The 15843-nt window shown below is 32.7% G+C and overlaps 1 protein-coding gene across 4 annotated transcripts; it reads right to left on the reverse strand.

Annotated features, from left to right (window-relative positions):
• Positions 1 to 11110: 11110 nt before the first annotated feature.
• Positions 11111 to 15470, reverse strand: LOC107961892 (uncharacterized). 4 transcript variants are annotated; one of them, XM_041104152.1, is made up of 10 exons: positions 14616 to 15469; positions 14288 to 14410; positions 13854 to 14079; positions 13511 to 13749; positions 13178 to 13300; positions 12739 to 12964; positions 12404 to 12636; positions 12038 to 12160; positions 11610 to 11829; positions 11111 to 11490 (listed from the first exon to the last, which is right to left on the reverse strand). In XM_041104152.1, coding segments are annotated over exons 1-10 (2346 nt in total). In that variant the 5' UTR covers positions 15447 to 15469; the 3' UTR covers positions 11111 to 11488. The 4 variants fall into 4 exon arrangements, 3 of the variants coding, with proteins under 3 accessions (XP_040960086.1, XP_040960085.1, XP_040960083.1); XM_041104151.1 differs by having other exon boundaries at positions 12404 to 12642; XM_041104149.1 differs by having other exon boundaries at positions 12404 to 12645.
• Between the last annotated feature and the right edge of the window lie 373 nt (positions 15471 to 15843).

A 15843-nucleotide genomic window follows, 5' to 3' on the forward strand; every position in this document is an offset into this window, starting at 1 on the left:
TAGAAGCTGCAGGAAAAACATGCATCCTACATGGGGGCTAATATTCTTTTAAGGTTGGGAAAATTCTTACAAGTTTCTTAGGAAAATAAATTTCTTTCTACACTATCCGTTGAGTATAATAAAATATTAAAAAGAGACATATTACAATTTTTAAGACTGTTTGTGGAATAAAAAGAAAACATTAACCGTATATTCTAGCCTATTTGAACAGTGATATTTGTCCTTGCGTTGGAGATATAGTTGTGTTAACTACGGTTTAATGGTTAAACCTTGAATTAAATACATTTTTGGTTTACTAAAAATGAAAAATATACTCCATATAATTTGTAGAAAATAATCTATTTTAAAGGTTTTTACTAACCAAATCTATGCAATTCTTAGGGATAAAATGATGCTTTCTAATCACAACTGTTGGATTACATAATCGTCTTTATGAAGCTTAACTAAAAGTAATTCTAACATCACAGCACTTCTAATCAAACTAATTTGACCTCTTAATTCAATGGCTTATAGAACAATGAATCTAATGCTCTAGAAAAAAAGAGAGAGGCAATTTCTAGCTTGGAGACCATATATATACATATACCCCACAACCTTGAGAAAGAAAAACTCTTTTTTGTAGATAGGGGATGTATTTATAGATATTCAAATCCTAAATTATTAATTAGATGTCAATTTTGATAAATGATAAAATGTAACTATTGGTTAAGTCACAAATTTGGTTTTAATGTAATTTGGCTGTGATGTTATTTTGGTTAGAATCATTTTAAAAAGAAAAGAAAAAGTCCTTGATAAATTATTGGTAATTAAAAATACATATATAAAGTGTTTAAGAAAATATATTAATGGTTGAATTTTGATATTTTGATTTCATATATAAAACCATTTGATCATGTCTTGTCTCTTGTACACGATGACTTAGTTGAGGATGGCCAGAACAACACGACTTTAGTGTAATGGATTAATTTGCTTTATTTACCAAAAAAAACCATATATATATATTTATAAAGTCTTTAAGAAAACATATAAATGGTTAAATTTTGATATTTTGATTTGATATATAAAATCATTTGATTATGTCTTGTCTCTTGTTCATGATGACTTGATCGAGGATGGCCAGAACAACACGACTTTAATTTAATGGATTAATTTACTTTATTTACAATATATATATCTATAAAGTCTTTACGAAAGCATATAAATGGTTAAATTTTGATATTTTGATTTGAAAATTTAAGTTAAAGTTATTATAAAAGATGAGATGAGAGATCAATATAGAAAAAAAAGTAAAAGAAAGTTTGCATTGTTTTATATGTACAAAGTTGCAAACTTCATTTTTCTTACAGAGTAGATTGGTCTAATCATGGATTATATTACTAGTTTTGAACTATAGATTATGGTAAACTACGAGAGGTTAAATAATATCAAGCTTTACAAAGAGATAAGACAAGGTGACCCCTTCTCTCCTTATCAAGTCCTAATCCAAGTCCCCCTCCCAAGGGAAGAGGAAGAATAATTGTTAACTAATAAGAAGGCTAGATGGGAGGACTAGGGCTTTATTGGACTCTCTTTCAAGGCACTAGAGAGTTTACTCAAAATTTTCTACAACACCCCTATGTCCTTTAACAATTGTGCCAAAGATGACTTGTATTGAAACTTTTCGTCTAATGTTACCTTTATCATAGGGAGTGTTTACAATATTGTGGTCAATAGAGAAATGTCTCATAGCCCCTAAAATTACCTACCCGCGACTTTCTATAACACCCATCACCCAGTTTAAAGGCTTGGCTGGACAAAAAACATTACATTTGACCTTGATTGATCTATCTTTTAAGTGTTTCTTAGTTGTATACAAGTTTTATAATTCATACAATAAATCTAAGCATCCACAAACAATTACAAAAAAATTTATTCAAATAGGTCTTTAAGCGTCATTTGGGGGCCTCACTTAGGCAAGCAATAACCCAAGTATTGATACCAGGGTTGTAACACCCCTCGCTCGACCCGATCGCCGGGTCTAAGTTACGGGATGTTACGGTCCATATCGGAACAATTACAACATATAATAAACGATTTATACAAGCATTCATAATCATAACATTTCATAAATACGTCACACAATGTTTCTTAGACTTCATCGAGCTTATGAAAGCTCAAGTACTAAATTGAGCTCATTTTCGGTAAAATCGAAACAGTAGTTTCAGACCACAAATCCAATTTCGGAAGAAAAAATTATTTTTATATTATTTTATGGTTTATAGTATGATAGTAATGTCGTATAAAAAATTTTCATAAAGAAATTTTACCGATTACATGTTTAATTTGATAAAGGACCAAATTGCACAAAGTGCAAAAGTTGAGTTCTAATAGCTAAAATGATTAAATAGCTATGGAATTCAAAAATTGAGGTCCTTATATGGCAAATAGACCATTAGAAATGCTTAGTGGTTAAGGATGATGGTTCATCCATGGAAAATAAAATAAAGAAAAGGATGAAATTGGAAAGTGAAATAATAAAAGATGATTAAATGATAAAAAAAATAAAAATATCATTATTTATATCATCTTTCCCAAATTAAAAGCATGGAAACCCCAGCCATGGAAACCTAAGCTCAAGCCAACTTATTTTTCTTGATTAGGTAAGTATTCTTTCCCGTTTTTAATGATTTTTATATTTTCGAGATCGTAATAACTTAATCTAGCTATCTCAGGGATTAAATTGTAAATTTATCAAGGTAATAGGGTTTTTCCATGTATGAACATAGATGAATTATGAAGTTTTATGGTAGAAAATGAAAGGTTGTTAATAGATAAACAACTTTTGTAAAGGAAATTTTGATGAAATTATGATTTAGGGACTAAATTGAAAAGATGTAAAATTCACGAAAAAAATTCTAAATTTTATGAAATACATGGACTATAAATTTTATATGTAAAAATTGGCTAGACTTGGAATAAGGATTAAATTACATGAATTTCATTTTTCGAGCCTAAAGACGAAATCGTCATCAATTAAAAGTTTAGGGGAAAATGATAATTTTGCCTAAGATGTGAATTGAATTGAAATGAACATGAATTAATGTTAAATTAATTCATATAGATTTAGATAGACCAATTTCGGATTTAGAACGAGGAAAAGAGAAAATATCGGATTAGTAAATTTTACGTACACGAACATTTGTCGAGGTAAGTTCGTGTAACTAAATTGTGTATATTTATATGTTTGAATTAAATGTTGTGTGTTTGAATTGTATAATTGTCAAATATATGAAATTGGTTACATATCCGGCAAAACCCGATAAATATTAAATCCCGTTTGAATAATGGAATTCGATGGATACAGGATCTCCTGATTGGTTGTGGTCCTGCATGTGTTGCGAACACACCACAACTCCTACGAACATCCCGCTATAATCCCTCTTGGGCTTCCCGTTATATGGTTCCTATGAGCATCCTGATCGGTAGTGATCTTGCATGTGTTGCGGACTACCGTAGCTCTTTGTGAGCGTCCTGTTATATGATTGGTTGTGATCCTGCATATATTGTGGATACAAACGTAGCTCTTTGTGAGCATCCTAATATGGCTCGCTTGAACTTCCCGATATATGGCTATCCGGAGCTCCTGATTAAAGGCTCTTCGTGAGCTTCCTGATTAAAAGTTCTTTGTGAACTTCCTGATTATGACTCTTATGAGCTTCCTGTTATATAGCCCGAATAAGCTTTCTGATAGGCTCTTTGTGAGCTTCCTGATTAATGGCTCTTTGTGAGCTTCCTGTTATATGGCTTGAGAGAGGATTTCCCGATTATGTACTTTAAAGAGCATTTCTGAATATGAATTGACGGATTTTTGATTTGTACACTTTGAGTGTACTACCTGTGTATCTATCGATGTTTTTAACGATTCAATGGGCAAAATCCTGACATGAGAAAATATGAACATGAAATTAATTAATACACGTATCTGTCTGAAATACATGAAAATGATGATACATGATATATGGAAATACTAGATGACAATATATGAACATGGAATTTTTTTGATGAATATGTTCATCCATGATTATAGATTTGTACACCTTAAGTGTACTACGCGTGTGGCATTGATATTTCAAATGATTTAATGGGCAAATTTTCGATATGAAATAATCTGAACTCGAGATGAATTATTATAAAAATGTACGTGAAATATGAGGATATAATTTGTATATGTTATATGAGTACATGATGTGTGTTGACACCATTTTTTTGATAAAACGGGGTCGACTTGGATTTTTAAAAATGAAAACGAAAATGGGAGTCGCCACCAATCTTTTTTGATAAGGTGTGATTGAGCCACCTTGAAATGTGGTTGTTTTTAATAAACAATTTAATTTTACTAAAACAATGATTTTGGTCCACGAAATTTAGAAAAACGGGTTCGGGAGTCGGTTACGTACGAGGAAGGGTTAGCACCCTCGACACGCCCAAAATTGGTACTTAGTTGATTAATTAATGTCTTAGTGTCGAAGATTGAAAACTTTAAAGAGTTTTAAAATATGATCCTTTATTGGAATGTTGAAAATTTTCGGGAAAAGAGCATATTTTACGTTAATCGAGAAAGAGAATTATATCCAATAAGTTAGGACACAATGTCTTGAATTCCCGATGTGCGAATGAATGCCAAAATTTACTTATTTAGAAGATTTTTAGCTATCTCGGATTTGAAAAAGGGATCATGCCCAGTAAGTTAGGACACAATCTTTTCTTAATTCCTGAGATCGTTTAAAACTTGAGAAAAAAAAGGGGATCATGCCCAGTAAGTTAGGACATGATCTCTTCTTGATTCCCGAGATCGTTTAATACTTGAGTTTGAAAAGATTCGTGTATTTAGATCTATTGTGAAAATCGAAACCCAGTAAGTTAGGGTAGGGGTGAGCAAAATTCGATTCGACTCGAAAAAATCGAAAAAAAATTCAAATTTCGAGTTAAACGAATCGAGTTATTCGAATCAACTCGAATTTTTTTCGAATTTTGAGTTCGAATCGAGTTGAGTTTTCGAATTCGAATAACTCGAATAATTCGAATAATTCGAATATCAAACTATAATATTTTGCATTTTTACCCCAAACTCCCAACCTTTTTACTTTTCCCTCAAAACTTTTACTCCTTCCCACTTTCCCCCCAAAACTTTTACTCCCCTCTCCTTCCAACCCCCCAATCTACCCAAAATCTATTTCCCACCAAAATTTTACTCTTCCATTTACTTTTTCTCAAAATTTTACTCCCAAAAACCCTCAAAACCTTTTATTTTCCCCCAAAATTTTTACTCCCTCCCACTTTTCCCCTAAAACTTTTATTCTCTTCCCATTCCACCTCCCATCAACCCTAAACCCTCCCCCTCCAATTTTTTTTTTAAATTTTCCCTCCTAAATTTTACTCCCCCTATTTACTTTCCCTCAAACTTTTATTCCCAAAAACTTTTTATTTCCCCTCTAAACTTTTACTTCTCACTATTTACTCTGAAATAAAGAATCAAAATTATCCAAAAAAAATCACTAAACATAAATAGTAATAATTTTATTTATATCTACTATTTATATTATTAAATTAAATTTCACATTTTATATTATTTATATTATTGAATTGTTTAGTCATATTGAATATTTATATTAAATTGAATTCTTAATTATGCCATAAAATATTCGTGTTAAAATTTTATATTGGTATCAATTTCACATTTTATTTTTAAAATAAATTTTATTAAAAAATCATGTTTTTATATTTAATATATTTTTTAATTCCAAAATACATAGTGGCAAGAATCTGAAGATAATTGAAACAACTAAGCAAACAAATAAGCTAACCAGTATATAAAAAATTAATAAATAAATTATGAGGTGATGAAAGTTAATAAAAAATTTGATTAAGGTGGACAAATTTTATTACGATGGGTGACAATGGTTACAAGGACCCAAAATTATTTTTTTAAAATTTAACTCGAACAAATATATTCGGTTCGATTCGATTCGAATTCCATCTCACTCGACTTGATTCGAGAAAACTTCAAATGAGGTTAGGATGATAAAATGAGATTCGAAAACTCGATTAACTCGAAAATTTTCGATTCGATTCGATCGAATGCTCACCCCTAAGTTAGGGTACAACCTTCTCGAATCTAAACACGAGATATTACTTATTCAAAATTCATAATTTATGCATTGAATAAAATTAGTCTAACACAAAATGGTAGAAATAAAACACGGTGTTAATACGCGTACAAAGCAATATTGAATGCGATAGTATAAAAATAATACAAGGCACAATAATAAAAATGAATAAAAAAGGGCAAATTAATAACATGCAAAATAACAAGTATAATAAGCAAGTAAAGTTAAAACATTCTTTTGAAATAATGATGAAAACGTAAATACATAAACAAATAAAGAGAATGAATAAAGTTATAAAAGGATATATATGTACGTGTTTATGAAAATAAAGTAGGTATATAGATACATGTAGATATGTATATAAATTAAAAATGTATAAGAAAAATATAAGTGTGTATATATTTGTGGAGGTAAAGTAAAAACTATGTACATAAATATATATAGACGTGTATATAAAATATAAAAAATATATGAATACGTATGTATATGAATTATAAAGTATATAAAAAAATAAGTAAGTATATATATATCAAAGATGTGTATATATGTATATGATTAAATCTAAAATTAGATGGTATAAATGAATAAATAATAATGATAATAATAATAATACAAAACTAATAATATGATATAATAATATTATAATGAATAGATAAATATAAAAAGAAAATAATAAGTAGATAATAAGTAGATTAATTAATAATATAACAAAAATAACACAGATGGACCGATTAGGGATAAAAATAAAATTTAAAGGTCGAAACTGTAATAAAATAAATACGGAGGGGCCAAAATGGAAAGGTACGTAAGGGCGGAGGGCCGAATGAGTGAATAAACCAGACCCTGGACACGTGTTCGCTTTTCAGCGCGCTGATGGGTTAGGGATCTGATTGATAACTAAGCAAAATTCTGGGGGAAAATTTTAAAAAGGTTAAAAATAAGCAATAGGGAGTAAATTAAAAGAAGCAAAAACTTCGGCAGGACCAGGGCTGTAAATAACCCATTCTGCGAAAACACGCGGATCCTCCCTGGAGCAGGTCGGGTCGCAGGTCGGCCTCCCCAAAACGACGCCGTTTTGGCACCTGGGGAGGCCAAGTGAAACGACGTCGTTTCACTAGGCTATTTAAGCCAAAAATCCTTCAAAATTTTTATTTTTCTCCTTCCTTTAAAAAAAAACTAAGGATACTGTCCCCCCTCTCTCCTTCAGCCCAGTTTTCGGCCTAAAGTTCGGCCAAGGTCTACCGCACCGGCCGCCGGTCGCCGGCGACGGTGTCGCCTCGCACGGTGGCCGAATTTTTTAAAAAAACACCTTTTTAACCCTCTCGACCCCCTGATTCCGAATCTGAGGTTGTTTTTTTTATAGAAAAAGTGGCCAAAAATAGCCGAAAGAAGGAAGGACCTTTCGAATCCCAACGGCGACGAAGAACGGATATGTAGTTTTTATTTTTGTTTTTATATATATAGATAACAATAATACAAAAGGGAAGATTGTAATAAAAAGATCACCTTTTTTTCAAGGTTTTTGATTGCTCTCTTTCATTGAATCAGAAAAGAAAAACCAAAGAAAAATCCTCTCATTTACATTGTTATTTTTCGTGGTTTTTATAGCCACGGTTATTGTTAATCTATGCTACTGTGTTCTGTGTCTTTGCTTGTTTCTGTCTTTTTCAGGTGAAGTCAATGGACGTTGAAGGGCTGACCATTGCTATTTTGGTGCATGGTCACAGATGCCTGTCAGGCTAAGGGTGGTGGGTGTGCTGACATCGCACATGGAGGCAGCGACGCAAGGGAGCAAGGGTTAGGGTTTCAATTTTGTTTTACTGAAACAAGTTAATGTTTTGGGCTATTATGTTTGGGCTTAGTTGGTTTGGGAATTTGGGCTGCAAAAATTTTGGGTTTTGGGCCGAGTAAAATGGGCTTGTACAATGTGGAAAGTATATGTACATGGAAATCTAATTATTGTTGAGCCCATACACGTTTCTTTATATTTATATGAAAATATGACTAACAAAGGTGATGAGGATACGTGTTAGGGCTCGTGATCAAGTTGATTGAATGTGCCTTGTATGTTTATATTGAATTTAAATGAGTGGTAAGTTAATTACCATGTTATATGAACTTACCAAGCATTTCATGCTTACTCTATTTTATTTTCCCCTGTTCTATAGTAATTTGGAGGCTCATTGGATTGGAAGCTTGGCGAAGATCACTCACACTATCCATCAGTCCATTTTGGTATATATATATATATGGTAAATCAATTATGGTTATAATGACATGTATAGGTTAATTAGCCAATATCAGCATATGAATGCTTTAATTGTAACTAGACATTGGAATGGCTTGTGATGGATATGTTTGGTATGTGTTAGAAATGGTTGATTGATAGAAAATATATTGGCATATTGATGATTGAATTAAGTTAGCATATTTGATAAGATATGCATATATGTTAACTTGGTAATTTAAGTGTGTATACTTGATTATATGATGTATTATATCATGTATAGGACTTGATTTTGAGTTGGGTTAAATGACCTATAATAGCTTGTGAATGTGTTAAAGTGTTGGTGTAGGAGGATGACAAAATGGGGTGAGAAATATGACTTGGAAAATAGCTTATTTTCGTCCACACGGGCAGAGACACGGGCGTGTATCTTAGCTGTGTGTGACACACGGCCTAGCACATGGGCATGTGACCTAGTCGTGTGTCCCATGCATCTTTAAAATTTCAAAACAGAATGCCCAGGTATTTACACACGGCCTAGCACACGGGCGTATGACCCAAGTCAGAGAGTTACACTGCCTGAGACACGGGTGTGTTCCTTGGCCATGTGAACCACACGGCCTGACCACACGGGCGTGAGACCCCTGCACCTAGAAAAAATTTTGAGATTTTGCGAAAAATTCTCTAAGTACCCGGTTTAGTCCCGACTCATTTCTAATGCATGTTTTGGACCTCGAGGGTTCATATAAGGAACTTTATGTTTGATTTCTGACATGAATATTGTATAAAATGAAATATTTGTTTACTTGATCTATATATTCCGGTAATGCTTCGTAACCCTATTTCGGTGACGGATACGGGTTAGGGGTGTTACAAAAAGGAGTGGTCGCGGACACCTTTGCAATGATGGAGAATTGTCTAGGAATGATAATTTTGTAGAATTTAAAATTTTATTTTTTTAGAGTTGTGAACTAATTGATGGAATATGTAAATACTGGGGACTAACTTTGTTATTGTATCAACAAAAAAGTTATGTCGAGCTTCCTTTTGTGACTTAACGAGAGAGTAACAAAAAAAAATCGTAAACATTAGTGACCAAATTGAAATTTCCATTATTGAATGACTAACATACAAACATACTCATAATTAGGTGACTATTTACATAATTTAATTAGTGAGAATTTGAAGGGGTAAATTTCAAGAATTTCTATTGAGATCATATATAAATTGGTCCAATTTTAAAATTTCAAAAATTCAATTAAAAATAAATAAAACAATTATACTTATCCATGTGAAATTACAAGGACATATTTTATTTAAAAAAGCTTTCATCTATTTCAATTTGTTTTTATTTTTTTAGAACACTGAATGATTATGAGATAGTATTAGATGGGTTGAATATTAATTTTGGTAGACTATGGATAATACCTTCCTTAAATGAGTATAATTAGTCAAAAGTCAAGAAATTAAAAGAAGATTAAAAAATTCATTAAGACTTAATCAAATGATTAAGCTACATTTCAATCATGATTCATTTTAAACATCGGATTTGTAAAAAATAATTATTATATTAGATTGAAAATAAGTCAATATGCACTTGAGTTTACATTAATATTCAAAACTTCAAACTCACAACAGTTTAAATAACTTTATGATGAATATAAAATGAAAAAGATTATGATTTATGAATAAAGTATTTATTTTAAGAGTTAATTGTAATGGATATTTTCAAATTATGACATTCATTTTAATTTTGTTTTAAAATTTTAAAATATTTTAATTACATTTTTAAATCATTATTAAAACTGTTAATTTAACATGTTAAATGATATGCCAAATCTTATCTAGCTAAATTTAAAATGAAAAGTTTAAAGAAAACTAAATCCGAAATATTTATTTTTAATTTTTTTCGTTTTGAATTATGTCATATAAGATCTGATGTGTCATTTAACAGTTAAATTAACAATTTTAACAACAGAAATACCTAATTGAGATAAGAAGGATTTAGAATTTAAGGATAATTTAAAATGAAAATATTAATTTAAAGTTAAGTTGTGAATTGTGAGGTGGGATTTGTTTTTATGAGCATAATTTAGATGAAATGAGAAATAGTAAATGTAATAATGAGGTGTGAAGATAAATCAAACCAACTTATGATATATAAAGGTTAAATCACAATATGAATAATGTGAACACCCTTCTTTACACATTAATCATTATGGAATATTATTATTACAGATAGAAAAAACACAATGTATCCAATCTATTTACTGTTTAAATTAAACAGATTATCCGCGTTGATGTCATTCTTGGCAATATCAACTAAAGTATTTTGATGCTAAAGTTTCATATATTTGCACACGAAAATGACAAGAAAATAATATAATATAATATTTTAAAGGTATCTCATCCAATAATCAATCCTCTATATTTTCAAAGTAGATACTGCTTGCGAATTTTAAATTTGTTCCATACCTAGAGTAAGGATCGAATACTCGATCACTAGTCTTGCCTAACTCCTATGATTTGTGATCTATATCTTTTAATAAAGATTCTTTAAAAGAAAAGGTGAGACAGGGAGAACCTTTTATAATGTTTGGGTCCTCAACATGCCTTTTTTTTAGTTCGCATCTACTTAGGCAGGCTTAATTAGTTTAAGTTTGTATTGATTTTTTAATATTTAAAGACCTCATACTATTATATCTGAAAGAGAGTTTTCAGCTTTTGTTTAGAAAGGTTGATCTCAAAAACTCAGAACTAATTATAGTGTGCAGAAGCATACAAGATGATGGTAGCACATATTGTAGCGATGGCAAAATGTTATTAAATCTTCATTGTTTTGCCAAATGAAGAAATTTTCATTTGAATCCTTCATCAACTGATTTGTTTTGGGTTGGTATTCATTTTCTCTACTAATGACCTCAACCAAAAAAAAAAAAAAAGAACAAAGAGAAGCATATTTGAATAGAATAAATTTGCAGGCATTCACAGAAACTATGCAGCCAGCAGATATTTAGTACTTTCCAACATATATTTATATTAAGTAGATAATTAAGCAGCAATCGGTCCTTTCAAGCTATTGGATCACGAAACTGACTCCACCACATTGCAACCATCCTGCATATATCACTGATTACTGGAAGAAACATAAAAGAAATGAAGGTAATCGAGCTTAATTGGCTACACCATTTGACTGATGATCATGTTTATCCAAGTTCTCGGTTGCTAAAACTTACAATGCGATGATATCTTCCATATTTGGTTATCTCCATTCTTCCATTCCCAAAGCACAATTTTATTGCCTTCTTGGATATCAGGGTGATCACCGAGGTATACATCCATATTCAAGTGAATGTTATTAAACATTCTTATACGTCTATAGCCTTCATTATCAATCACCTTGCTTTCACTCCACATTAGGGATAAATCATTTGAATTGAAACATGCCAATTGCACCTACAAAGAAAAAAAAGAACTTTTTTCTCAACACAAATGTAAAGTTAATATATTCAAAATGTTGTTCATTTTTACTGACTCAAGAAAAAAATGAATAAAAGAGAGGAAAAATGTATCACATTTTTGAATGAGGATGTTTGTTGCTTCTTACCGATGTCAGCAAACCTTATCAAGCAAAGAAAAATACAAGGCAATGAATAATTCTTACTGGTTGAGCAGCTCCACAAGCATGCTTGAGGGCTAATCCAGTGGCTTTATTAACCAGAGCAAAGCCGGGGAAACCCTCTTCATCTTTCACGTTGGACCCGAACTTATCATCCTTGAACCAGTGCTAAAATAGCGAACAAAGCAAGTAAAATGAAAATCAAAATAAGAACAAATTCTTTGCCCTCCTTTTAAGTTTTAACAATCAAAATGGGCTTTTTGGCTGTTAACTAATTTGTTAAATACCAAGTCAAAAACCTTATAATTCTATGCAAGAGAGGAAAAGTGGATAAACAAGGTAAATCTAAACGAAATAAAAAAATTCCCATAATCTAAAACTATTTTGCTAATATAGTTGACAGATACATACTTGGTGTTCATCATAGGGATCGGCTTTAGCAAGAACAACCTTGTCAAATCTAACCGAAAGATTTAATTTTGGATCAGCTTTACAGCAGATTTTGACAGTAGGTTCCTTTGAGAGGTTGGAAGCATGACCAGAATGATTGGAATGGTGAGTGTGAGATGAGGAGTAGGGACAATCATTACCATGACAATCGGACCTTCCTTCACCAAATTTATGACCACCATGTTTTTCGTGCCCTGACACTGCTGATTAGTTGTATAAACCGAGTGAAGAGTAAGAGACATTTGCTAGGATTTTTTATTAGGTTGTCTTTTCTTTTTAGTTTTTAAGAAACTTACAATGTGGTGATATCTTCCATATTTGGTTATTCCCAGAGTTCCATTCCCAAAGCCCAATCTCATTGCCATCTTGGACTTGAGGGCGATCACCTAGGTACGCATCCATATTTAGGTGAATGTCATTAGCCATTCTTATAGCTCTATAGCCTTCATTATCGATCACCTTGCCCTCACTCCAAATCAGGGACTTATCAAATTCGTTTGCCTTGAAACGTTCTAATTGCACCTGTAGAGGAAAGAAAACATTTTTCAATGCAAATTTGAAGTTAATATATAAAGAATGTTGTTCATTTTTACTAGCTTAAAATAAAAAATAAAAAAAATAATGATGAATGAGCAAACAGTGTATCGCATATTTTAATGTAGATGCCTACTACTTCTTGCATGTATCAACAAAAGTTTTCAAGCAATGAAAAATAAGGCAATGAAGAATTCTTACTAGTTGAGTAGCTCCACTAGCATGTTTGAGGGCCAGACCGGTGGCTTTATTAACCAGAGCAAAGCCAGGAGAACCCTCTTCATCTTTCACGTTGGACCCAAACTTATCATCCTTGTACCAAAGCTAAAATAGCAACCAAAGAAAGGAAAATGCAAATCAAAATAAGATCAAATTAGTTGCTTTCCTTTTAAGCTTTAAGAATCAAAATGGACTTTCGGGTTGTTAACTAATTTGTTGAATATGAAGTAAAAAAGCTTTAGAACTATATGCAAGAGGGACAAAAATGATACATAATCAAAAACTATTTTGCTGATATACTTTCCAGTTACATGCCTGGTGTTCATCGGAGGGATTAGCTTTAGCAAGAACAACCTTGTTATCTCTAACTGAAAGATTAAGATTTGGATCAGATTTGCAAAATATTTTTACTGCAGGTTTCTTGGAGAGGCTGGAAGCAGAATCAAAGTGGGAGGAATGGTGGGTGTCAGATGAGGAATAAGGACCATCGTGACCATGATGTTCAAGCCTTCCTTCACTACTTGCATGACAACCTTGTTTTTCATGTCCTGGTGCTGACAAGTAGTTGGATGAACCCAGTGAAGAGTTAGTGACATTTTCTGGTTTTTTTTTTTTTATTACCGTGTTGCCTTTTCTTTTTAGTTTTTAAGAAACTTACAATGTGGTGATATCTTCCATATTTGGTTATTTCCAGAGTTCCATTCCCAAAGCCCAATCTCATTGCCATCTTGGACTTGAGGGCGATCACCTAGGTATGCATCCATATTTAGGTGAATGTCATTAGCCATTCTTATAGCTCTATAGCCTTCATTATCGATCACCTTGCCCTCACTCCACATCAGGGACTTATCAAATTCGTATGGCTTGAAAGGTTCTAATTGCACCTGTAGAGGAAAGAAAACATTTTTCAATGCAAATTTGAAGTTAATATATAAAGAATGTTGTTCATTTTTACTAGCTTAAAATAAAAAAAATAATGATGAATGAGCAAACAGTGTATCGCATATTTTAATGTAGATGCCTACTACTTCTTGCATGTATCAACAAAAGTTTTCAAGCAATGAAAAATAAAAGGCAATGGACAATTCTTACCAGTTGAGTAGCTCCACTAGCATGTTTGAGGGCCAGACCGGTGGCTTTATTAACCAGAGCAAATCCAGGAAAACCCTCTTCATCTTTCACGTTGGACCCGAACTTATCATCCTTGTACCAAAGCTAAAATAGCAACCAAAGAAAGGAAAATGCAAATCAAAATAGGATCAATTTCTTTGCGTTCCTTTTAAGCTTTAAGAATCAAAATGGACTTTCGGTTTGTTAACTAATTTGTTGAATATGAACAAGCTTTCGAACTATCTGCAAGAGGCACAAAAATGGTACATAATCAAAAACTGTTTTGCTGATATAGTTTCCAGTTACATACCTGGTGTTCATCGGAGGGATTAGCTTTAGCAAGAACAACCTTGTTATCTCTAACTGAAAGATTAAGATTTGGATCAGATTTGCAAAATATTTTGACTGTAGGTTTCATGGAGGGGTTGGAAGCAGAACCAGGATAGGATGAATGGTGAGTTATAGATGGGGAATATGGACGGTTATGACCATGATGATCAAACCTCCCTTCACTAGTTCCATGGCCGCAAGGTTGAACATGTCCTGGTGTTGTTATGTAGTTGTATGAACCATATTCAGGAGGTAGGTAGTTACCACCGTATCCTGGCTGGTACATCGGTGCTGCTCCATATCCAGGTTGGTGTTGTGCAGCTCTATCTCCGAGTTGGTGAAGAGGTGCAACCCCGTATCCTGAATGGTGTGATAATGCAGCCCCATATCCGGCTTGGTGTGACGGTGTAACCACATATCCGGGTTGGTGTAGCGGTGCAGCCCCATATCCAGCTTGGTGCGATGGTACAGCTCCAAACTCGGCTTGGTGTGACGGTGCGACTCCATATCCGGCTTGGTGCGACGGTGGGGCCCCATATCCAAGGTGGTGTAATGATGCAGTCCCATATCCTGGTTGGTGCTGTGGTGCAGCCCCATATCCTGGTTGGTGTAGTAGTGTTGCCCCATATCCAGCTTGGTGCATGGGTGCAGCAACATATCCGAGTTGGTGCGGTGGTGCAGCACCATATCCAGGTTGGTGAGGCAATGGTTGGTGCGGCGGTGCAAAGTCATTGCGTTGTCTTTCATTATCTTGGGAATTAGTTGGATGATGGGCAGTGTGAGAGGGTTCTCCACCATATGAGTACTCCATCTGGATTAAAAGTTAAAGAACAGGAGAGTAAGAAATCCTTTTGTAGTAACCTCGTGAATATATAAGAAAATTGTAATTTCATTCTCAAAATCTTGATTTTGACAGCATGTTTTTAGAAAATCTTACCTTAAATTAGTTAATTTGTTATTTCACATAAACTTCGGTTTGTTACAAATGAGGCAGATTGTTAATTTGGCTGTTTTTAGCATGTTTTTTTTTCAAATTATGGCCAGCTGCTGCACCACTTAAATTGTAACTGTCAGCTCTTTAAATAAGGCCAACCCTTCTTCTTCTTTCTCTTGTTATTTCATTGGTAATTGCAAGAGTCGTTTGAGCTCTTCAAGACAGCGGTTAATTTCTTTTCCTACGAAGCTTGTCATTATCATTCACATATACT

This window comes from Gossypium hirsutum, chromosome D11 (assembly GCF_007990345.1).
Source record: "Gossypium hirsutum isolate 1008001.06 chromosome D11, Gossypium_hirsutum_v2.1, whole genome shotgun sequence".
Taxonomy (NCBI): domain Eukaryota; kingdom Viridiplantae; phylum Streptophyta; class Magnoliopsida; order Malvales; family Malvaceae; genus Gossypium; species Gossypium hirsutum.